The sequence below is a fragment of the Eublepharis macularius genome, chromosome 6 (genome assembly GCF_028583425.1).
Source record: "Eublepharis macularius isolate TG4126 chromosome 6, MPM_Emac_v1.0, whole genome shotgun sequence".
NCBI classification, from domain to species: domain Eukaryota; kingdom Metazoa; phylum Chordata; class Lepidosauria; order Squamata; family Eublepharidae; genus Eublepharis; species Eublepharis macularius.
Genome location: NC_072795.1, coordinates 8,264,642 through 8,289,242, shown reverse-complemented (window position 1 = coordinate 8,289,242; position 24,601 = coordinate 8,264,642). Strand labels below are relative to the sequence as shown.

At 43.5% G+C, this 24,601-nt stretch overlaps 1 protein-coding gene across 2 annotated transcripts in view; it reads right to left on the bottom strand.

Annotated features, from left to right (window-relative positions):
* Window positions 1–19,231, bottom strand: part of AP2M1 (adaptor related protein complex 2 subunit mu 1) — a 43,229-nt gene extending 23,998 nt beyond the window's left edge. Inside the window, exons 1-2 of one of the 2 annotated variants that reach the window (XM_054982392.1) lie at window positions 19,165–19,231; window positions 322–439 (exon numbers count right to left, since the gene is read on the bottom strand). In XM_054982392.1, coding sequence (XP_054838367.1) covers window positions 322–395 — 74 coding nt within the window. In that variant the 5' untranslated portion in view covers window positions 396–439; window positions 19,165–19,231. Of the gene's footprint in view, window positions 1–321; window positions 440–19,128 lie in introns of both variants that reach the window. The other variant, XM_054982391.1, reaches the window with a different exon arrangement.
* Window positions 19,232–24,601: the final 5,370 nt, after the last annotated feature.

Below are 24,601 nucleotides of genomic sequence, written 5' to 3'. Positions count from 1 at the left end.
AAGATTACATTAAACGGCTTTTGATCAGTTTCACAGCAGGTTTTATATTAAGCAGTTTTCTGAAGCCATTTGCTTGGTATACAGGAACCAAGACAGCATCTGAGAAGATCTGTTCTTGCTGATGTTTCCTTAATGGATATTGCCTGGGAATGAGCCAAGACATTTCATACCCAAAGATACAGCAAAATGGACACAGCCTGGATGCAACACAGCACACACATGCACACAGAGCTAAAGCAGCACCAACAGCTCAGGAATGGCAAGAAACTGAATTGGAGTGCAGAAGGAAAGCAGGAGAAGGATGGTGTTAGGGTGACTTACCCAATGTCATCTCGGTAGACACGAGAGATTAAAACCTCTCCCTTATGATTATAAATGAACAGGCCTCCAATCATGATGGAAATCTTAGTGTTCTTTTTCCATGGTGCTTAGCTTAGATCTACAAACAAAGAAGAAGAAATCAGACCTATGGCAGAGAACATAACATCACGGCGGTCAAATTGTTTTGTTTGAAAGATAAGTTGCTGAATCTGGAAGTTGGTAAATGAAGTAAAAAATACTTCTTGTGGATACTTGCTTTTTCCCATCAGAGGATTTACATCCTCACATTATTGTGACAGAAGTCCAAATGTATCCATGTACACATCAGCAATTTGTTCCAGAGAAAAAAGCACAGCAATGTACTAATAAAAGAGTGCCTACTACCATTTTATTATACCCCATCCAATACACAGGGCTTGAATTGGAGCTCTACAGATCTACTCAACACTCTCCACTCTGAGTAAAGAAGAAAGCACCTCTGGCTCCTCTCTAAATGCAGGCTACCACCCTCCTCCTCACAACTGGCCAGTGTTCAAGCTGGGGCTGCCAACACACTCGTGCCATTTATAAGCTTTTATTCTTTTAAGCAGACAGCACAGCTTTCTAAGCTGACAAATGGAAAGAGGGCCACTCACATCAGCTGTTCCTGTACTAGCATCATACTTATCCTCCAGAACACACTATATCTGCCTGCCTGCCTGCCTGCCTGCAACTAGGAAACCTAACTGCAGAAAAGGGGAAGGGTAAGAAGATAGTGTTTGCTGCTAGATTATCAGAAGTGGGAGACGAACAAGGATCTGCAGGGACATCTCATTTCCCGCTCCCCTACTATTTCATCTTTCCCTTCCTTGGTGCAAGGCCACCCAGTAAGCTTCTATGGCAGAGCAGAGATTTGAACCTGGGTCTCCCAGTTGCTAGTCTGAAACTCTAACCACTATACTCAGTGACTTTCGTGGGGTGGCTGGTGTTGAACAGCAGCAAGCAGCAAGGCATGGATAAATCATGGCAGTTGCATGGTAGTAAGTTGCCCAGTGGTTGCTGGTGGGCCTGGCCCACTCCTCTCTCAAAGGCCAAAACACTCCAAGAAAGGGCCCAAGCCCTGCCTCCTCCCCATGCCTTATACTGACAGAAAGCAAGGCTTTCTGTAGTAAGGTGCAATGTGCTACAATATCAAACAGGAATTCTTATACAGAATATCATACAACTATTACAAAGTATTTAGTTTTTATTATCACGGCAGGTTTTAACCCCCAATGTATTTTATTTTAGATTTTTCTGCAAACTGAGGTTTTTCTCTTATTTGTAGAAAGCTGTTCTCTGTTCATGACTCTAGTCTCTAGATTTAAGTACCCACAGATTTGACCATGTTGTGACTTAGATACATTGATGACGGCAGTTGTGAGGTCAAATACCACACTTCTAGGATCAGTACATTCATATGAACCAAAGTAATACTGTGCAGAGGTTTCGAGCATTATGAGTGGCTGCATCAAGAGGAAAGAAACCCTTACAGTGGCTATATTAACTATGGCTGCAAAGTACCACAAGGCAGAGTGACTCATGAAGCCAGGTGGCCAAGAGTTTCCCTGAAGAGGTCAGATGTAGGGTGTTCTGAACATTTCTGTGGAGTTGATTTTCTAAGAGTAAAAATAAGTTTCAGGCAGAACAGGATCAAAATCATTTATGGAGTCAAACCAATAGAATCTGACCAAGTTTTCAGCATTACATTTAAGCCACTGCACCCTCTTAATTATGCACTATCAGCACTATACCAGCATTATCAGTTGTGGGATGAAATCACATGCTGGTTCAGTAGAAAGCCTGCCATACTACAGAACCAGCTATACTTATTAAATGGTAGGTCATCGTTTCTGCAACTCCTGGTCTCATAACTTTCACATAGCCCTAGAAGTGTATCAATATTACCGACGTTATATAAGAAATTGCCCCAGCCATTCTGAAAAGAATCGGGTCTTTCTGAAGGTCAGGAGAAGTAACCCCACTGGGCTTCCCAGTCAACTCAGTGGGCAAATACTCCATGAATGCTGCTGCATAGGTGGAAGCTTATATTTCTCATTATAATGCCATTTGTTACCAGCTGCATGACTGAGGCCTATGAATGCACTAACCAGACAGCAGTCAGGTAAAACTTGGTAGCATAGCAAAGCTTCACTACTTTATTTTCATTTAGAAGATTGCTACACTGCCTCTCCAGAGTACCAACTCAAGGTGGCTTGCCACATGCCGTAACTTCAGACATTTTTAAACAGGGATACCAGCAGTTGGTTGTAAAAGACACTGCCAAGGATCACTATGACTCCATCTTGCTTGCTGCAAGAACAAGGAGAGAGTACTCCTCCCATGTGCTGCCCTTAAAAAGTTTAGCTGATCTCTTACTTTAAGCCTGTATGCTGACCCTGGCATTCCAGGAAAAGAGCCAAAGAACAACTCATCAACAAACCTTTAGCCCTAACCCAACATTAGTTACAATCACTTTTCAAAAAGCTAATTTCATTGTCACATTAGGTTTTGCCGTTACTTATAACAAAGTCTGATTCCAGTATCATTTTTGTTCTAAAGACTCAAATGCCCAATCGTCTGAGCAGAAGAATCCTCAAACTAGATCTGAAATAGTAGGATTTTTATGTATTGTCGAAGGCTTTCACGGCCGGAGAACCATGGTTGTTGTGGGTTTTCCGGGCTGTATTGCCGTGGTCTTGGCATTGTAGTTCCTTTGTAGTTCCTAGGAACTACAATGCCAAGACCACGGCAATACAGCCCGGAAAACCCACAACAACCACAGTAGGATTTTTAGTTGTTCAAAGTTTTACAACTAGTGCAGAAAAAGAGAGTTGTCTTGTCTGTTCTTGTCGAAGATTAAGTCCTACTCTTTTTAGCAGCTGATCTCGGTTTGCTGGGAACAGTGAGCCACTGTTACAGGTACAAGAATTTAGGAATTTTCACACAAGCTGTAGTATTCCCTGAAACCCGCCTGTACTAGAGCAGAACACAAAAAGCTGCAAATATGTAGTGCTGAGGGTTAACAGATTTTTCCCTGTACACAAGCAAGAAGAGTCAGGGAGCACCTTAAAGACTAACAAGATTAATTTCAGCATGAGCTTTTGCAAGTCTGAGCTCTCTTTCTCTAATGCACAGAAGTGTGCTATGGGCTTGGTTAGTGAAGGGAGGGTGATATCACAAAGAAAGGCTTTGTAACACAAGGCAGTTACTTTTATATATACCCATGGCTGGTTACTGTTATTCAGTATATTCATCCTAAAAACTGTACTTATCTTAGCTTTCAAAGAGGACTGCAAATCAGAGATTAACTAGATATCATACTTGCACATTGCCATAAACTCATTTTGACTATTTTGTCCGTTTAAAACTGCCTTAGATAACAAGATGGCCATTTCAGATTAAACCCTCTTACACGCTGCTCTCTGCTCACCAAGTGAAGCAGATAAATAATGAGAACAGACTGGGATCCATTTCAAGCAACATTCTGCTCTGCAGAGCATCTCTAACTGCACCCCTATTTAGTTCACACCATGCACGGATAAAGACTGCAGCAATTCCACACGAGCAAGATCTTTCTTGATCCCAAGTTAGACAGATACATTTTAGAGTGCTTTAAGTTGCCTCTGAATTTAGTTATGCAGTAACTCTCCAGATTAAGCATTAACTCACTCCATCAGAAGTTTCTCTTTTTCAGAAAACTCTCTCGTGTCTCTACAGCTTCATATGGCAGCAAAATTGTATGCTGTTGCATTCTTAGATAATATGGTTTGCCATTCCTATCTCAACAAAGCTTTTTTCAAACACAGCTTCATTTACCTCAGAACAAGTTTCTCTTATTCTACCACCTGCAGAATTCAATGCTTGGATCTCTGGCTATTCAATAGGTTCAGAAGTTTAAATATTAGCAAAACTATGTGGATGTGCAATTCAGTTACATTTATCCTAACACGTTTACATCTTCGTGTTTTTATGCCCACACTTGAATGGACCATGTTGCTTGGGGAATGCTACCATTACAGGCAAGAGATACTATTTTTGTTGAATAACAGATATTGTCAAAATACCTGGAATAAAGTAATTATGGGCAAAAACAGACATGGTAGTGTCCATACGTCAGACACCTTTCAAAATTTGATGAGGCGCTGTAAGAATGCCACGAAGGCCCAATAAAGCCTGCAGTGCAGCAAGATGAGGCATTCTTGAAAATGCATCGAGGAGGACAAGAGCACCCCCCACCTCCAAGCATGGCATTTTTAAATCACTTCATTAGGTTTTAAAATGACATTGTCCATGCATCCAACCCGTTTTAAAGCTTAACGAGACACTGATAAAATGCCACAAAAGCGCCCAATCCTGAATGACCCCAAAGCAATGCATGATGAGCCACTGCCTCCCCACATGCCTTTTCAGGTGCCAAAAGGGATGCGTGCGCGCGCACACACAACACCACAGCTGTTAGGCACTTGAAAAGGTGCACGGACGAAGAAAAGCACCCTCACCTTACCATACTGCCTCACAGCATTTTTTGATCACTTTGCTGGGCTTTAAAAAATAGTTGGATCCATGGACACCGTTACATCTAGTTTGGCCCTCAGTCTTCCTTGTATCATAGGCCAATCCTCAGGTAGCTTCCATGAATGTAATCTACGTGGCAAGCACTGACAAACAGGGACTAAAGTAGAGGCACCAATGTATTAGTAGAGAGTGCCCTCAAGCCATATCTGACTTACGGCAACCCCTGGTGGGGTTTTCATGGCAAGAGACTAACAGAGGTGGTTTGCCATTGCCTGCCTCCACTACCAACATATTATCAAACCACAAAAGCACAAGACTTTCATTTGTACAGTTCACTACTCTGGGCTCAGACGCTGATAAGACACATCAGCTGCATTGGCTGCCAGTGGAGTACCGAATCAGGTTCAAGGTTTTGGTGTTAACCTACAAAGCCCTACGCGGACTGGGACCGACGTATCTGAGGGACCGTCTCTCACCATATGAGCCCCGGAGGACTCTCCGCTCTGGCGGAAAACATCTTTTAAGTGTCCCTGGCCCTAGGGAGGCCCGCCTGGCGTCGACCAGGGCCAGGGCCTTTTCAGTCCTGGCCCCGACCTGGTGGAATGCTCTGTCTTGCGAGACAAGGGCCCGGCAAGATTTGCTTGCATTTTGCCGGGCCTGTAAGACAGAGCTATTCCGCCAGGCATATGGCTAACGCCGGGCAGTGCCCCCCCCCGTGAAGGGGGGGTTAAACCATCACCCCTATGCAAACACAGAGGCATGTATGAACCACTATGCAGCATGAATTGTTATATTTAATGTTTTTAAATGCATTATTTAATGTTTTTAAATGTTTTTAAACATGTTTGTATTTTTTATCCACCCTGAGCCTGCGAAAGCGGGGAGGGCGGAATATAAATATAATAAATTAAATTAAATCAGAACACTAGAAAATCCCCAACATTGTGGGTTTAAAGTTAGCTGTAATCTGTACCATATCCTACTATAAAGAGTACTGGGCCTTTTTTTTTTTGCCTTTCTAGACCACCAGCCTGCAACATGAGATCTACTAAGTCATCCTTCTCCTACATCAAGAATTAGAATGCTCATGTTATTCATGGATCTGCCCTCAAAGTATAAACGATTTTAAATATTCCAATTGCAGTTGGCTGGAGGTGGAGAGGGGAACTCCTGCAGGATTCTGGGAAAAGGGTACCAAAGAAGACTTCCTCTGAAGCAAGGGCTATGAGAAACTGGAGATGTGTTGCACCCTCCGCCCCCAGGCAATGGTAGGAATCAAGACTGGAAACTGGATTTTGCAGGCCAAGAGTCTTCAGCAGCAAGAGATGCTTTAGGACATTTGGCATAAATCCGGACACAAATTGTAAGAGCTGGCACAGTAAATTCTTCTGTACAGTCGTTCCAAGAATCATTAAGACCTACAGTCAACATTTTGCTAAATGTGATGACAATTATGCATTTCGAATAAACTTATTCATTCCAGATGTAATGTTGAACTTTGTCTCGCAAAGTAAGTTCTGTATCTAGTATAGTTGTGGAGAGGCAATTCAGAATAAGGTTGCAAGACCTCTGGTACCTCAAGAACGCAGTTCAGAAAAATCATCTTCAACCAACAATACCTACACAACTCTCAAGAATTTCAACACAAGTTGGAAGATACAAGTAGTTTCAGGTAAGTAGCTATGTTAGTCTATAGTAGAAGAGCCAGATTCAAGTCTAGTAGCATCTTAAAAACAAGATCTCCACATTATAAGCTTTCCAGGGTCCGATGAAAGGAATCTGACTCTCAAAAGCTTATACCCTGGAAATTTTGTTGGCCTTTGAAGTTCTACTGGACTTGAATATTGCTTTTAAGCTACAAACGTTTCAAGACTTGTGAGTCCTAGTCTTTCACATATCAGGATCTGTCCAGAAGGATTTTATGTGGACAGCCTCGTTAAGCACTGATTAAAATCAGCATTGCTGAACAAGCTGAAAACAGCAGGATCCATTTGACAACTGAAATTTTGACCCCTGCAAGCATATGAAATTCAATCAAGGAAATGTTAAGCTGTTGCTGCATTCTCTCTACACAAAGAGTAATCAAAATCACTATGTATAAATCACATGCCAAGAATGTTCCACTGGGGATATAGATGTTTCTCTGAGATGGGCTATAGATATGCTGACATAGTAAGCATTTGTAACAATTTAGCATTCCTAGCGGTTTTAAGAACCGCAACTGGCTTAGAGCATGGGTGTTTGTATTAAAAACATGATTTGGCAGTAAGTTGTATCTGTTCACGTCATTGGCATTTACCAGCTTATATCTGTATTGTGCAAACTCCCAATAAAAGTTCATATTTTAAAAAAAACATGATTTGGTTGGTAGCATAATATTCCTACTTTAGAGGCTGACCAGGGTGTAGAACTAACATAGCAAAGAGTGTAGAATGGGAACTCCAGATCACCAAACTGAGGTCAGTGGTCAACTCTGGTGAGCTATAGGACAGTGTCTCCCAGAGCTAGGACCCGGGTTCCAATAATGGAGATGACTTGTCAGCAATCTGTTGCCCACAGCGCCATGCTCAGGTGAGATGCAACCTTTGAAGCTCAAGAAGATGATGTAACCCTGTTTAAGACAGTATTGCCAATGTATTAAACTTACGATATACTTTGTCATGTATTCCCCAATATATATATCATGCCTTTAAAGGCAGCACATTTATATAGGAGTACTACATCCTCACTTCAAATTTTACCATCTTGGATTCAAGTTTGGTTACATTTTAGCATGCCTGCATAGTCTTCAAACAGTATCAAACTAGGATATTATAAAAATCAAAAGATTTCAAATTCTTAAAATGGATTATTTAAATCCATTTTGCGGCTTCTACTGTCACTCTGCACTGAACGTCACAGTTAGTGCACCTAGAAGACGGCGGGATAACTTACTAGCATTCATTGTTTGAAAAAACAAAACCAGGATATGCCTCCTAGAGTAAGTCATTTAGAGCCGAGTTTACAGCTCTGGCCAAAAGATCTGGACAGCATTTGAGTACCACTTCCATTACATATTGCAAACTCTGACTCAGGAAGGAAACCCTTTTTTCAGCTGTGGTAAACAGATCATAAGCTAGCAATGTATTGCACAGCAGCCAACATTTCTTCACAAGGATGAACTTTAACAGATTTAGGTATTCGGTTTTGTCCCTTCAACAGCATGAGCTGGACTTAATGCAGACAAGCTCCGTGTCCAAAGCCACATTTTCTCTTTGTAGGTTGTAAGACAATTTATTTTTGCTTTGCAGTAATGACTGGAAACCAAAGCAGCTGCCCAGTAACTAAAAAGTTGGGCTCATGACTCATTCCTACATGGCATTTGGTGACCCTAAAATCACTTCAGAAAGGATGGTGACTCAGGCCAGGCCTTCCGCAGAAGCTGTATTGCTCAATTAAATCCTAGTCTCTCTCACTTTCTCACCACAGCAGCCACCTCTGAACTGCAGAGTTGTGCTGCTGAAGAACTGAGCTGAGGAGAAATCGTGCTCTGGGAGAGAGCGAGCGAGAGCGAGAGCAAGCTAGCGCGTGAAAATGCGAGCACACGACAGCGCAAGAGAGAGGGGTTGTTCTTTAAGCACGGCCTGCTTTATTTCAATTAAAGTTGAATTCTGGCCCATGTAAATGAGTTATCCTCCCCTGTTTGATAGGCACCACAATATATTAGAGGAAGAGCTCCCTTTACACAATGGTCTGAAATAAGTGAGGCATGCTAAGCACATCAAATTTCCTCTCTCCCTGTGGACCTCTTCCTTCCTCAGGAAACATTCATCTGGAGCTGAAAATTCAGATTCAATGTATACACTGAAATCAAAAGCTCATACCCTGGAAATCTAGTTGATATTTAAGGTGCTACTGGACCAAATCTTGCTTTTCTACTATAAATCAACACAGCAAACCACCTGAAAATATAATACATTTAAATTCAAGTCAGTTTGAACCCAGTAGAGGATTAAAAAACATTCATAATCAGAAGCCTGCATTACTAGAGTTCAACAATCAGAACTGAAGTAAAAAATCCCACCAGATCCATCTGCTATTAAAAAATAAATTCTGGAAACATGTGTCAGCCAGAGCAGTCCCATCTCGTAAGTCCCAAATAAGGGCTCACAGCCTTGGTATTTTAGGGGTGACTATTCTGAATGTCACTTCTATTGAAGGTAAAATGCTGATTCCAAATGGCAAAGTGTATTTATATATCCTATGTAATACAAATGAAACTTTTTTGTATTGTACAGTAAGACAGTCAGATTAAATATAAGCATATACTAGTTGTTATGTTTCATTCAACTTCTAGGACTTGTTTTGAAAGAACCTAATTTTCTTTAGAATGGAGAAGAAAGAGAAACTCAGTTGCTGGATCCTACAACCCTTTTTGTTAAATGTGAAGTCTGTTTCTCCCCTTAGTAGAATTGGGGCACAGGATTTATTTATTTAAAATAGTTTTATGTTGCCTCTTCAGAGTCCTGCTCAATGTAGCTTACAATTAAAAAAACACAGTACAAAAAGAAGCCAAGGATACAACCCAAGGTAAATAACCAATATGAAAAAACGATCCTTGGAACAGGGGTATGACGCACAAAAGAAGAAATAGTTGCCTTGGAAAGGTGCTTAGAAGGATTTCCTAAGCCCTTCTCAGCACCTGTCCAAATACAGCCAGGGAACACAGTCAACCAGTTATGACTAAGTTTGGCAATACAGGCTTTTGCAATTATTTGTATGCAGCTTTCACTTGTAAGGATGAATAGCTGTGCCACAGATAAAGCAATGGCGGTCATAAGCTGACGGAGGGTGGAATATAAATGTAATAAATTAAAAATTAAATTATCAGCGCTTCCAAGCTTATTTTGTTTAGAAACCTGTATACTGTTCCTCTCTCAAGACTTGCTTGAAGTGCCTTAAAGACAAATCAATATGATTAAAATCAATTAAAAACCTAACAAAAAACCCCAAGGCATAAGAACAACATAAAGTTAATGTTTAGCAGCTTAACAGTGCCCATAAAACACTCAGAAGTACTATTTAGCAGCTCCCCCCCCCCCACACACACACTAATCCCAATTGAACCAGATTACTTACAAAGCTGCTCTACAATGTGCTTTTGCCTAGCTTCTTTATCCAGCCAACCAGAGAAGTGGCTATGCTTGGGCTTCCCAGGGGCCGCAGCCCAAGACAGAACTTGCTCCTACAGTTGCTCCAACTGGTTCTCTGCTGCTAAACTACAGCTATAATCTTTACTAGTTGGGTGCTGTATTCTAACATATTAAAGGGAGGACTGACAACAGGGACTGTAAGATTTATAAGTAAAATAGCTGAAGCTGAAGGAAGATTAGCTCCAAGTTAAGCAAACCAAGGCAGCTTAATAAGCCAATTTAGTAGTTCCAGCCTAGTATTTGCCAGTGCATTGAACAACAGAAGGCAGGGCTAGCGGTGTGGGCTAATATTTAAGAGCAGTAATATTTGAGTCCAGTAATACTTTAATGATCTTCAAATTTTTCAGGGTATTAGCTTTCAAGAGTCAAAGCTCCCTTCTTCAGATCATTTCCAACAACATTTCCCCAAGAGTGCTGACCCAGTCAAATGCAGCAGAAAGGCTATCACTGAAATGACTCCCTTTGAATCTCACATCCAGGAGAATTGTTTGGCAACAAAATTCTCGTTTTTGAATTAAATCTTTCACCTTTCATTCTTCTAAACTTGTAAGTGGTGACAGACTGTCAAATACAGTAGGTTTTATCTGCACAATAAGGTGAGAAATGTCTGCAAGTGCACTGTCTGATTCAGATACAATGACTGCTGAAGAAACTGAATATAGAAGCTTCAAGAAGTTCTGCAGGTGAATCCAGAAGATACCTTCATCAAGAAGAGTGTTCTGACACTTCTAGTTACTTTAAGATCTTCAATTATAACTTTCTTGAAGACCTTCGTTTTTTTTAAAGTAAACTTTCAAATGAAATTAGGGTATCACCCCATCTAGTTTTACTACAGAGTTGCATCACTATTTTTACTCTTTCCTTGCTTCTTAAAGATGGCTGCTACTATATGAGTAGACTTTTGCTCTTTTGTAGATGTTTTCCCACTGTATTCAACCTCCTGAAGTCTCTAAGAAGCAGGTGTAGGCCATGGGAGGCACATCCTACTGCAGTAATGCAGATATGTATCTACTATGATTTCCCATAATGCTTTCATATTAGTTGCATTGTCAGTCACTAAAGTAAATGTGTTACCACTCCCAATCTTTTCTATAAATTCACATTTTATTACTGATGTAATACTGTGGAGTGTTTATTCCCTCCTTTTTCAGCACTTTTATAAAACGGTTAAGGTGCCATTAGCACAAAATTCACGATCCCTTCTCCAAACGTTTGTCTACCCTTTCCTAAGCAGTGCAAGTACTGTAACTATTGACTGGGCCACTACAACCCTGATCGGCAAGTGAACTGAAAGAACAAGAATTATTGCCCCCTGCAAACCCACTCTATTATTCAAGTATTTCAATAAAATAAAGTTGAGAGAAGTGAAGGACTGTAAGGAATAAAATTACCACCGTTCTAAAGCCAGACTGAAATAATTCAAGGGCAGAGACGTGATCTAGGAATACTGATATTTCTCTGCCACCACCTACTTAGCCATTTTAACTAAAAAGGATAGGTCTGAAAGAGACCTACAATTGGCTAGTTAGCTTTCTTTGAACATTTCTTTTGTGTGTGTGGTGGGGGGGGGGCGGGTTCCATCCATGACAAGTTAACAGTCCTTGTAAAAGTGGCCCTCTCTTTCTCTTAGTAAGATTTCAAACAGCATGAAAGACAAGTATCTAATTCACAAGCACTGGCGCTCATTTCAAGGAACTGCACTTACGCCATGAGAGCTAGAGTGATGCAGTGGTTGAAGTGTTGGACTGGGACCAGCAAACATGTATATTCCAATCCCAGCTTGCCACGAGGGTCGCTGGGCAGCTCTGAACCAGTAGTTTTCTCACTCTAACCTACCTCACAGGACTCTGGAGGGAGAAGAAAATGGAAGGAATATCCAAGTATGCCACTCTGCGATCCATGGAGGGAGAATGGAATTTTAAAATTTAACAGCATGTGTAAAGGAGAACATTCAAAACTATGTAGAAGTTTGACAAATGAACACTCAACATCACCTGTGCTGCATGATTTATATTTAAATAGGCATTTAAGTCAGAGAGGCTCAGGGATTTTATCAGCAAATAAGCAAGAGCCCCACAACTAACCAGATTATATTTGGCTTAATTGTGACGTAGCACCATCAGTCCGCACTATTAACTGTGCCAGATGATATTCAGTTTGGACAGTGGCAGTAGAGGGGTGGGGGGAAGCCTTCTTTGCCTGATCATCATTACCACACACATACGAGCTCTACAGCATTTCCTGTCTGATGCAAGTCTTCTGCTGACTGTGGTCAAGCTGTCTCATAACCTTTCTTTAGCTCTTAACTCCCTGGTAAACCAGGGAGGCAGAGAACACTGAGGAATACTGTCTAATGGACTGTAATGCTAGAACTTTTCAAATTCCCCTAGAACATTCTGGAAGCTATCTGAGTAGGCCACCCTGATGTTCTCTTGATTCAGGTTCACAGCTTGGAAGGGCTTCTGGATTGGATTCCTAATTGGTACTTGAATAAACAAATGGCTGAGACAGCCAGAAATGCTTCTCAACAGCTTAAGCTGTTTCACCAGCTGTTCTTGTTCCTTTAGAGTGCAGAGGTAAGCACAGCCTCCCATGCCTTGGTAACTTCCACCTCTCTAATGCATTTTCTATTGGTCTGCTTTTGAGAGCATCTGAAAAATGCCACTAGCTCAAAATACAGTGGTGAAGAGAGGCCTGACTGGGTACTGGAGTGATTATTTCAGCTCCATTGAGTTGTTTCTGCATTTAGTTCTTTGAAGCAGTGGCTTTGATCTCTACAACCCTAAGCGATTTGGAGCCACAGAAAGACTAGATCTACCCTTAAATCTACAAGATTCTGGAGCTCTCTTTCTCTTTTGGCATCAAGTTGAGCGTTTCAACATCTTGCAACAACAGTCTCTCCTTTTAATGCTGTCAAATGATTAATAAAACATGATTATTGTGATTTTGATATTCTACTGCGATTTTGATATTCTATTGCAATTTTAATTGTTGCAAGCCGCTAGGGAAACATGAACACAATAGAAAAACAGGAAACAAATAAACCAAGTACAAAAAGTAACTGATCTGCATGCCATCCCCAACAACTGTTTAAACCAATAATTCTGATCTGGAGGACAAGTGCAAACCTCTGTTTGTTGGTTCAGATATAATGGTAAACTACAGGCTGCACTGAAGGAAAATAGCTTTAAAAGGGCGCAGAAAACGTTTCCTTTGTTGTCATATCTTAGTGAGATCTATGGTTCAAGGACTTCACAGGTAAGTGGGCAGCAGTTAAGGATGAAATCCTTAGAATTCAAGACAGCTTTGTATGTGGGATGGGGAGGGGGGAGAAGCAAAGAAAACTCAGAAAAGGGCTTATCATGGGCTCATGAGAACCAGCCTATGATGACCCACGGCTACCTAACTCAGAACAAGACTGTAAGTATCACTCCCGCTTAGGATTATCTTTCCAGTGAAACCGTCAAAGGCCCCATGCAAACTTTATCTCACAACTTTAACTGCCCAAGATACCTAGTTATATGTAAAGAAGGAATCATTTTATAAGCTGTTTAAAGTTACAGGACAGTGACAGGAATACAACAGATACCTGCACAAAACTGTGCAGAAGAACATAATTGATTCGGCAAGAGCTACACAAGCCAAGCTTCAAGACACAAGGACAGCACCAACTGCCAACGTTATGCAACCAAGAACACTGTGCCTCAGCATACATGCAGAAACAGCTTTGTGTTCAGAACTCACCCAGGAAATCCTCTACTGGATCCACAGAAAGAAAGGCAGTTAATATTATCTAATCACGTTCACTGGCCTTATAATACACTTCAGGAGATTCAGTAGTATGCAAAGTGCCAGGCCTCCTGAAGTTGCTCAGGTCCTCATTACTGGAGTTGACAAGAACCTCACTCTTGCAGGTGCTTTTTCCAGTTCAACTGTAGCAGTGTTCCCCTGCCCTCCTCTTCAAGGAAACAGCTGTCAGATCAGCTATTGACATTCTAGAAAGTACAGGAGCAGATGGACTTCTCACCTCATCTGATTCTGAGACCTCTAAAGTTCTTCTGTTGATTAACTGTTCCTCTGCATTGCTTGAACAATCACTACACCGGAGAGCAAATTTTACCACAGCCACAAATCCTAGAGTGGTTCCCTGTTGTTATATCTTTCAGATAAGGCATAAGACAGTATAGTTACTGCAGATTGTTACATTCTAAATATAATCATATTGTATAGAAGAAATCCTCAAGTGTTTCCAAGAACATTATGAATATACTACATCCTACATAGGAATTAGAAAAGTGTTGCAAAAACATGTTGACTGTGCACTGGAGAGATATACAAGATTAACAGGTCAATAAGTTTTACCACAGCCTTTTAAATTTAGTGACTAGCCAAACATGTATTATGATTGAAATACAACAACAATCGATTTATATACCACCCTTCAGGACAACTTAACGCCCACTCAGAGTGGTTTACAAAGTATGTCATTATTATTATCCCCACAACGATAATCACCCTGTGAGGTGGGTGGGGCTGAGAGAGACCTCCAGAGAGCTGTGACTAACCCAAGGTCACTCAGCTGGCTTCAAGTGGGGGAGGGGGGAACCAAACCCAGTTCTCCAGATTAAAGTCCCGCTGCTCTTAACCACTTAATAATTCAGCAACTAGCTTGATGACCTGCAGCAAGTCACAACTAGCGTTAAGTACTCAAGGATTATTACAGCTATTTAATAACTAGCAGGAATGGAGCCACAGACTCCATAGCACTATCCCATTGAACACAGTCTATATCTATAAAACCAAAATACACCGTTCTTATTATACACTCTACATTTAAACAGATACTAGAATTTTAAAATGAGAGAGAAGGCTGTTTCCATAATATAGTGATAGACAGATCAAATCCAGAAAAAGCAGCTATTTCACCAGTTTACAGAATGCTTGATAAAGCTGCACTGCAGACTTCAACCAGCAATTTTCAGCCATAACACCCATGGTTACTGCAACAGGTGGCTAACATAACTGACTAATATGCTGCAGAAATAGCCTTCATCATGTCAGCAGAAAGTATGTTTGAGGCAGGACCACTTCTCAGCAAGGGGAAAAGAAAAATTCAGGCACACCAGACGAACAGCCAAGCTGATAGGTCATCACCACTTTCTGAAGCTGTACACGGGCTGTAAAAGCCCTGTGATGTACAACATAAAAGACTTTCAACCTTCACTGAGCCTAGCAGCCCCGCACAGCAGGAGAAGGGAATATATCCATACAAACATGAACTGCAGCCTGTCCAAAAAATTTCAAGGCCATACTTGACCATGCCTCCTTAGTTACAGGGCAACCACACAGCAAGCATTACCACAACCCTCAAACACACGGGCCTGCTGTGAAATGACAAAGGTTTCCTTTGGCTGTTGTGGGTTTTCCGGGCTGTATTGCCATGGTCTTGGCATTGTAGTTCCTGACGTTTCGCCAGCAGCTGTGGCTGGCATCTTCAGAGGTGTAGCACCAAAAGACAGAGATCTCTCAGTGTCACAGTGTGGAAAAGATGTTGGCAGGTCATTTGTATCTACTCAGGAGGGGTGGGGTTGAGTAGATACAAATGACCTGCCAACATCTTTTCCACACTGTGACACTGAGAGATCTCTGTCTTTTGGTGCTATACCTCTGAAGATGCCAGCCACAGCTGCTGGCGAAACGTCAGGAACTACAATGCCAAGACCACGGCAATACAGCCCGGAAAACCCACAACAACCATCATTCTCCGGCCGTGAAAGCCTTCGATAATACATCGTTTCCTTTGGCGTTAAACTGCTCAAGACTTATTACTGACACATAAGGCAACAAGCCATACTTCCACCCACTCCAAGCCAAACTGCTTTCGTGAACAAGACGTAGCCAGCTCTTGTTAAAACCAGTTATTTCTGGCACCTTGTTTATTAAATACCTTTAGAAGAAGCTTTTTTTATCCTTGCACTCATTTCATTATACCAAATTCAAATGATACACTCACACCTTCAAAACTATAAGTTGGATGTGTCAGACAAGGGGAGGAAGGAAAATGCACCCAGGCTACAAACATCAAAACTACCATGCTACAGCCATTTATCAGACTGCTTCAAAGCAAATGAAGACAGCATAAGCCTTTTGGCTCCTATTCAACATTGCAAGCAGTGTCCTCAACACTCTCAGCCTGATCAGCTGACAGGTCCACCGCTAACAGTAAGGAGCTCAGCACTAGGCTTGGAATTAATGCACATGCCATATATGCTTTAACTCCAGCACTGTTCACAGACTTAAGTGACTCAGTTGCTGATATTACAAGCAACTCCTATTTCTCTACTGGCATTTTTGAAGCAACACAATATCAAGGATCACTGGGCAGGGGGTTGGACTAGATGGTCTGTATGGCCCCTTCCAACTCTATGATCAGAGACTCTTTGACAATAATAAAGAATAAGACCTCAGTGGCACCTTAACAGGTAACATTTTAATTTGAAAATTAAGCTTTTGTCAAGTATTAGATTGTCGCTACATTACATGAGAAGTGGGCACATGTCTACAAAACCATATGCAAGAATAAAAGCGTATCTTTCTTTGAGGCTCCACAAAACTCCTGTATGTATGTAACAGACTAATAATTACTAGCTCTGACATCATCGTAAAGAGTAACAATTTAATTTTAAAGAAATGCTGAGGCTAGAAGGAAGGCAGCATAGGCGTTTCCGCCTTGCTTTGTTTCTGCCACTTTCAGTAAGGCAAAGTGATGAGCATACACACAACTCACCTACAGCTGGCCAGCCTCCTTACTTGTAATGAGTACGTTTTTTTGTTACCTTAGACAACCTTTTGTTTGCTAACACTATTTTTTTCAATTCCTCAGTCCCAGACCCACTGCATTACTTTGTTTCAATAAAAAACATTGCTGTTAAGACGGAATTTTTATCATATTTTGTACTACACTGGCCAACGGACTTTTTCGTACCTGTAATCTGCCCAGACCCACTCTGTTATTCTGTTCCATGAGGAATCTTTGCTGTTAAATTAAAGAATCCTTATAATTTGTAATTTGCTTGCTGATTAACAAAACAATTCTTATATTTGTAATCCACCTCAAGTCCCAGTGAAAACAGCAGACTATTAACAATGATAATCATCATTATCTAGGATTGTGTTTAAATAAGGACTCATTTTCAATGTATATATTACTGTAAATGTTTAAACATTTTCCAAGGCTTGGAAAACAGACAAACGGTTACCTGTGCATTCCAGGATCACCCATGCCTGCGGAACATGTATTTTGCAATGCAAGCCTTACAGTTAGTAACCTGCACACACTAGAGACCATTAAGAAGCTGCAGAAAAGAGCAAGAGCCCAGCAGCACCTATAAGACTAACAAAATTTGAGGTAGGATATGAGCTTTCGTGAGTCACAGCTCACTTCTTCAGAAAGAAGTGAAGTGAGCTGTGGCTCACGAAAGCTCATACCCTACCACAAATTGTGTTAGTCTTATAGGTGCTGCTGGGCTCTTGTTCTTTTCTACTACTAATGCTACCCGTCCTGATCTCTGTTAAGAAGCCGTTTCTCCTTTATAAAAATCAATCACAGATTTGATACATAAAAGTACATAGGCTAGATGAACCAAAAACTTGTTAATGTTTTGACAATAAAGATGTTTTATCACTTGAACAGATACTTTACCAAACAGAACATATACCCCCTACATCACACTTCTTCAAGAAGCTCAGGACAACGTCCAATCCTGTTTTATCTACACAACCAGCCTGCAAAGTGGGTGACAGAAAGAGCAAAGAAACTGGCCCAAAGCCATCTAGTATAAGCGGAGGGCTCTTCCCATTTCAGCCTCACAACCACCCTATGAGGTAGGCAAAGCTGAAAGATAAGAAACTGGGCCTACAGCCAAACAGAGGACTTCCATAGAGGCTCACAGCACTGGGATGGAGAAATTTCTGGAGATTTGGGGGCAGCACCTGGGAAAGAACCTAGTTTAGGGAGGGAGCTCAGTAGGGATATAATGCTACCATTTTCTCCAGAGAAACGGATCTTTATAGTCTGAGGATAGATTAAGATGAGTAGCCGTGTTAGTCTCTCTCTAGCAGCAGAAAACAGCAAGAGTCCAGTAGCACCTATAAGACTAACAAAATCTGTGGTCGGGTATGAGCTTTTGTGAGCCACAGCTCACTTCTTCAGATAGCAGAGGGTGGAAGGTGTATTGTAAACTAGAGTGTCAGGTATCTGAAGAAGTGAGCTGTGACTCAGGAAAGCTCATACCGGTCCATAAATTTTGTTAGTCTTAAAGGTGCTACTGGACTCTTGCTCTTTCGTCATCTGGGGAGGAGTTAGAATTGTGGAAGAACCTGGTATCTGAGCCCACTTGCAGGGAGAGCAGAATAAAAATAGAATAATAAAATAACAATAAATAACCAGAAGGTATTTATTTATCTCTTTAAAGCCTCCCTTGCTCACCGAGACTCAAGGCAGGCTACACAGGGAGAGTCAATTTCAAGGACGTTTCTATAAGCAGCGCAACGGGGCACATAAATGCGAACTGGCCAGGATTTAAAACCAGAAGAAATCCAATGCAGAGCCGAAGAAACCCTGAAAAAGAGCCCACGCCATTCTGACAGCGCAGAGACGACCCAAGAGGGTCATACTTTACAGCAACACCCATGTATTACAGAAAATATTATAGAATTACAGAAAATGCATAACATGTTGTTATATGAAAGATATAATATCTAACATGCAATACGCTACAGAAAACAGATAAACCCACAAGGCCAAAGGGGGGATTTGAACTCGCGCCTCCCCTGCTCTCCCGGCCCCGGCCTTCAGCTCTAGCCCTTCGTAGCCACCCTCACCCCACAGAGCCAGGCTCGACGGTCTCCTCGGGGGGCAGAGGCCTCCAACGCCCGTCGACACCCCCCTCAGCTCTAATCTTTCCCCTCAGCTTTCCACAGAAATTGAAGGGAGGGGCCCCAAAACCCGCGGAAACCTCGACCCCCCGCCCCTAAAGCCCCCAAGAAAGAATAAAAATAAATAAATCGCCTCACAAACCGAACAGCAGCCCCCTGACAGACCCGCCTCGCTCACCTGCCGCTGCCGCCTCCGGCCGCCCCCGAAACCACCTCCCAAGATGGCGGCCGCTCCCCCTCCTCCCGCCGCCCCTCCCCTATCACTGCAGCGCCGCCGCCATCGCGCGTGCGCCGCCGACGCCCGGCTTTCTCCTGCGCGTGCGCCTTTCCGAGGGCGAGGGGGACGCAGGGCGGGAAAGTGAACAGGGAATCGTGATTCCAAGGGCGGGAAAGCGGAGGAGAGCCGGCGCGTCCCAGAATGCAACGCTGGAGCTTAGATTCGAGGACGGGCCGGCGCGCAAAGCACTGTGGGGCATGTATTTTTTTCCCTCTTGGGTTAATTGAAGAGCGTTTGAGAAGTAAGCCCGGTGGTGCATGCTGGGATACGTAGTTTTCCTAAAATTGGCTCCTGTCCTGCAATTGATGGGGCTCACGTGTAGGGCTAAATTACCGTTATTACTTATTATTCCCGGCATGAGCAAACGTGGGGGGAAAACATGCGGTCCTGTGCACCCTGAGAGTAAAACGGCACAGGGTTTTGGGTGTTTCACTTCTACAAGCGTGTTCAAATTTTAGAATTTTTGACAAGCGCAAACTGAAGGCTCTGCTCAGCCGTGCAATTCACCAGGGACTTGCTTTCCGGGAAACATGCCCAACTAGAATAAACTTGCACACCTCCGTTTGCTCAGCTAAAGTAATTTATGCATAAAGGCTTTGCTTGCATTTTCCTCGTGGAGGAATAAATCATAATCCATTTTATCTCCTGGGATAAGACAAATGGGCGTGGGGAAGGTGGGGGGGGGACCAACTACATGAATATATAAATTCACCTAAATAAGGTTGCCAGCCTCCAGGTGGTGGCTGGAGATCTCCAGGAATTACAACTGGTCTCCAGGCCGCATAGATCACCTGGAGAAAATGGCTACTTTGGGGGGGGGGGGTGGATTCTATGGAATTGTGCCATGCCAATGTCCTTTCCCTCCCCAAACCCCGCTTTCTCCAGGTTTCTCCTGGTTTCATCTCCCAGATCTCCAGGAATTTCCCAACCTGGAGCTGGCAACCCTGCACCTAAGCATCTAGAAACGTGATATAGCCCTCTTAGGTCCCAATCAATGCAGTTTCCCTGATTGCACCATGATGTTTAACTAAGAATATGCACGCACAGAGAGAGGGGAGGAAGAAGTGCTGTAGCATAGTTAATCACTTAACCAGTAGTTGGGCTACACATCAGCTGCCTGCGGGTTGTAATCCCACTACTACCATGAGCTCATCCGGTGGCCTTGGGTCAGGCACTCCTCTCAGCCCAGCTCCCAGCTGCATTGTGAAGTTAATAATACACTGACTTTGTCCACCACTCTGAGTGGAGCTAGGATTTCCATCTCCAAGTTGGGAAATTCCTGGAGATTTGGGGGGTGATGCCTGGAGAAGGCAGGATTTGGACTGAGAAAGGACCTCAACATGGTATCATTCAATAGAGTCCACCCACCATTTACTCCAAGTGAACTGATCTTTGCGGCCCGGAGATCAGTTGTAATTCCAGGAGACCTGGAGGCTGGCAAGCCTAAGTGGGATTCTAATCTGTCTAGAAAAGTGGTATAGAAGCACTGTTATTACATTATATAAACACCCACTCATCTCCCCCACCCATGTCCTGAATCCCTATAGAAAAGTAACAGATCAGATAGAAAACCAGGCTATGAAGCAGCCTTCTTTTGATGGGCAGAGTGTTTGCTATATGGGGGCATTAAAACAATTAGAACAAAAAATACACCTCCCCTCCAGTCTCCATGCTGGAGTGGCATCAGGAAGGCTGTACCATATGCTGTCCAGATGGTTAGCCCTATTTATTGAGGAAGAGTAAAGACTTGACACATTGTATGAGAATACAGAATTAAGACATGCGTGTGACGTGTTTCAAGGCACAGAATGATATTGCACAACTTACCCTATTTTATGGCTATTTAGCAAGAAGGTGTTTCACGCTGGTTGTTGTGGGTTTTCCAGGCTGTATTGCCGTGGTCTTGGCTTTGTAGTTCCTGACGTTTCGCCAGCAGCTGTGGCTGGCATCTTCAGAGAAGATGCCAGCCACAGCTGCTGGCGAAACGTCAGGAACTACAAAGCCAAGACCACGGCAATACAGCCCGGAAAACCCACAACAACCATCGTTCTCCGGCCGTGAAAGCCTTCGACAATACATCGTGTTTCACGCTTCTTGCCACACTCCTACACATTCAACAGGGGCCACTGCAGGCCGGTGAGCAGTAGCCCCTTTCTTCAAACACCTGGTTCCCTTCAAAAATTTTAAAGGCATGTTCTAGAGAACATCTATGGTGCATTGAACCATTGGACACAATGGGGGAGGTATCAACTGTTCAAGTAAGGGTAGAGTGGTGAAGAAAAGTGGAATGTGCCCTCTTGTTTACCAGCTATAATGAAGGGGGCAGAGGATCAAATACATTGTATAGCAGGTCACATGGCATAGAAAGGCACAGCTATGCCACAGTCAGTGCCAGGCTCCGATGGACCCCTATCCAAGTTCCTTCTACCTCCTCTGTCCACTCCTACCATTGGAATATACACACACGAGGACTGGTTTACCAGCAGGGAGACAGAAGGTACTATCAAAGAGCACAAGCGCCACCTATCTCCTCCTCTTCGGCCAAGCAATTAGCTTTCATGACCCAGAAAGCCACCGCAGAACCAGAGGAGCCTGCTGTTAAGTCCTGCCACCGCAACAGAGCGTTCAGGAATTCAACACTTTTTAAAGAGGTCTAGAAGTTGTCAGCGTGAGTGATTTGGGCCTCCCTATCTTGCTGAGCCATTGCTGTGCAAAGACAGCCGGAGTGGATGTCCCTGGACCCATGTTCTCCCGGCTCTGCTCCTCTGCTGTGTCACTTGAGAGTTTTACTGGAGTACCTCTGAAGGCTAAGGGCCCTCCTCCATCTAAACGGCAAGCAAGGAGTCAACTCCCATCTTGGGAACATCTCTGCGATTACTGCCAGGAGGAGGTGCAAGATCAACTGGGCATGACCAGGATAGTTCAAGGCACTTTGCTGCCTCTTGCAAGGTACAACCATCACCCCTTGAGCCTGCACCGCTGGCAGAGCATAGGCCTGATGCAGGCCCAGAAGAGAATGCCTGCCACCCTGGACAGGAGTGAGCCAAGCCCCTGCAGGACATTATACACGTCTTGTTGCGCCAACGTAAGCAGTAACTTTGGTGGCTTGGCTGCAGAACTAGTCCTGAACGTGATCTTCAGTGGCCTGAATCCAACAGTAACAGTTGGGTTTGAACAGTGTTACCAACCAGTTCAGGTCTAGTTTTGTTTCTTCTTCTCCCTTCTGAACTACTCTACCCCAGCAGTGGTGTGAAATCTCAGTATTGTGTATGTCCTTTGTATTCATAGTAGATTGGATGCTTTTGCTAATGTTGCTAGAAAGTGTGACTAGGTGTTGGTTTACGCAGAATTGTACAAAACCCCTTTCTTCTACGTTAATTTAAATAAGCTCACTGCTACACAGCCTAAGTTGCCTGGATTGCTTACAAAACACGTGCATGATCACCAACCAGGAACACAGACTGGTGCAGTGGTGGCTGCTTTTATCAGTCTGGAAATTTCACCAAAAGCAGTTTTCAACACTTCAATCCATTGCACTGTACAAATGCGGGTCCTGTCGCTCATCGCTCGCTCATGGGCACTGTCCTTCCCACTCTTTGCCACATTCCTGTCCAATCTCTCACTCACGGGTGCAAAATTCCAGGCTAACCGGCACTTCCAATCCTTTAGTTCTGCCGACTTGCCACAGACCTGCTGCGGAAGAGCAGGTTTCTGCCCCTGCCTGCCTGCCGTCAGTGGAGGCCGTTACTATTCTCTCCCCCCACCCCGCACCCAATTCCTTTTTCAGCCTGAACCCTCCCAACATGAATGCGCTTTTCCGCCATTGTTTTTGTGCACGCATTACTGTAACCAAACTCCAGGCGGGGATTTGCATTCTTCCAGAATTACAGCTGATCGGCTCCCTGCTGGAGAACAGACCCTATGGCATCACATCCCTGCTGAGCTCCCGCTCAGGCACCAGCCCTCCAAATCAACAAGAATTTCCAAAGCTGGAGTTGGCAACCCGGGCACATGCACCTTGAAAATAGGGCAAAAAGACTCCCTTCCTTGGGGCCTTTTCAACTAGGGAAAATAGTGCAAGGGGGAGGTAGGAGTGCCTCTCCCATCATGCCATGATTCTCTGCTGAATCAGGCCCCTACGGACTTTTTAAAAAAATCATTTAAAGTTGTTAGCTCCCCGCTAAAAATGAACTGACAGGATGAGGGTGATGCTGGTCAGGAAAGCTGTGCTTTTTGAGGACATTATATCTGGGTGATCAAGAAAGGCTGGGATGGGGAGGTGACCTTTGTACTCAAGATTTTTCTTTTGGAAAAAAGTCGCCGAAAGTGCCCTTGCATCCCTGTCTTGTAGGAAAACTCTCCTCCCTGCTTGACTCAGTTGGCCAAGCCACCCCAATCCATGCTTCTGGCACCTCTAGAGGGGACTACTGCAGCATGCTCTATATACGGCTGTCCTCAGCAATGCAGAAGTTGCAACTAGTCAGAAAGCAACTGCTTGGCTCCGTACAGGCATAAGGAGCACATCTCCCCTGGCTGAGAAGAGATGCACTGGTGCCTTAAAGCCCTCCACAACTTGGGGCCGGCCCATCTGAGGGACTGCCTCACCTGTACAACCCCTACAGCAGCCGAGAGCCTCCGAGCTGCTTTTGAGAGATTTACTCAGCAAAAAGGCAGATCCTGCTCTTAAGCACCTGCTAGCCCCGTCCTCCATGCAGTGGCTGGTGCATCTTAACTGTGGTCCTGAGCTTTTGGGGGGTGTAGCTCCTACTCAATGGTACAAGTGCAGGCCCAGAGGCCACTGCTTTGCTCACTCTTTGCAAAGTTAGTGCAAAGGACATTGGATCTTTCTCAAGGGATGCATGAGATTTTCTTTTGTTTTGCACTCAGAATTCATAGTTGCTGTCCTTGAGGGTTTTTTTTAAAGCAGACGGACATTTCTTTTTCTCCAATGCAGACCCAAAGCAACTTACAACCCTTCTCCCTCCCTCTCTTTTATCTTCACAGCCCTGTGAGACAGATTAGGCTGGCCTGTGTGACTAGTCCAAGGTCACCCATGGCAGTGTGGGGATTCGAAACCGACTCTTCCAGATCCTAGTCTGCCGCTCCAACCAGCGCATCACGTCCGTGCCTCTTTCTGAAGTACAGCTCAGGTCCTGGAAACACAAGGAGGCCATTCACGTGCTTATATGAAGAGCTTTTAGAAGCTGCAGCAAAATTAAAGGAGGAACGTGCACTGCCCTTTCCCCAAAACCAAGTAGCGTCAAAGCATTCCCTTTTCGCTGTACAATCCAGAGCTGAGACAATGAAATGAACCAGACGCAGACAACGTGGAGGCCAA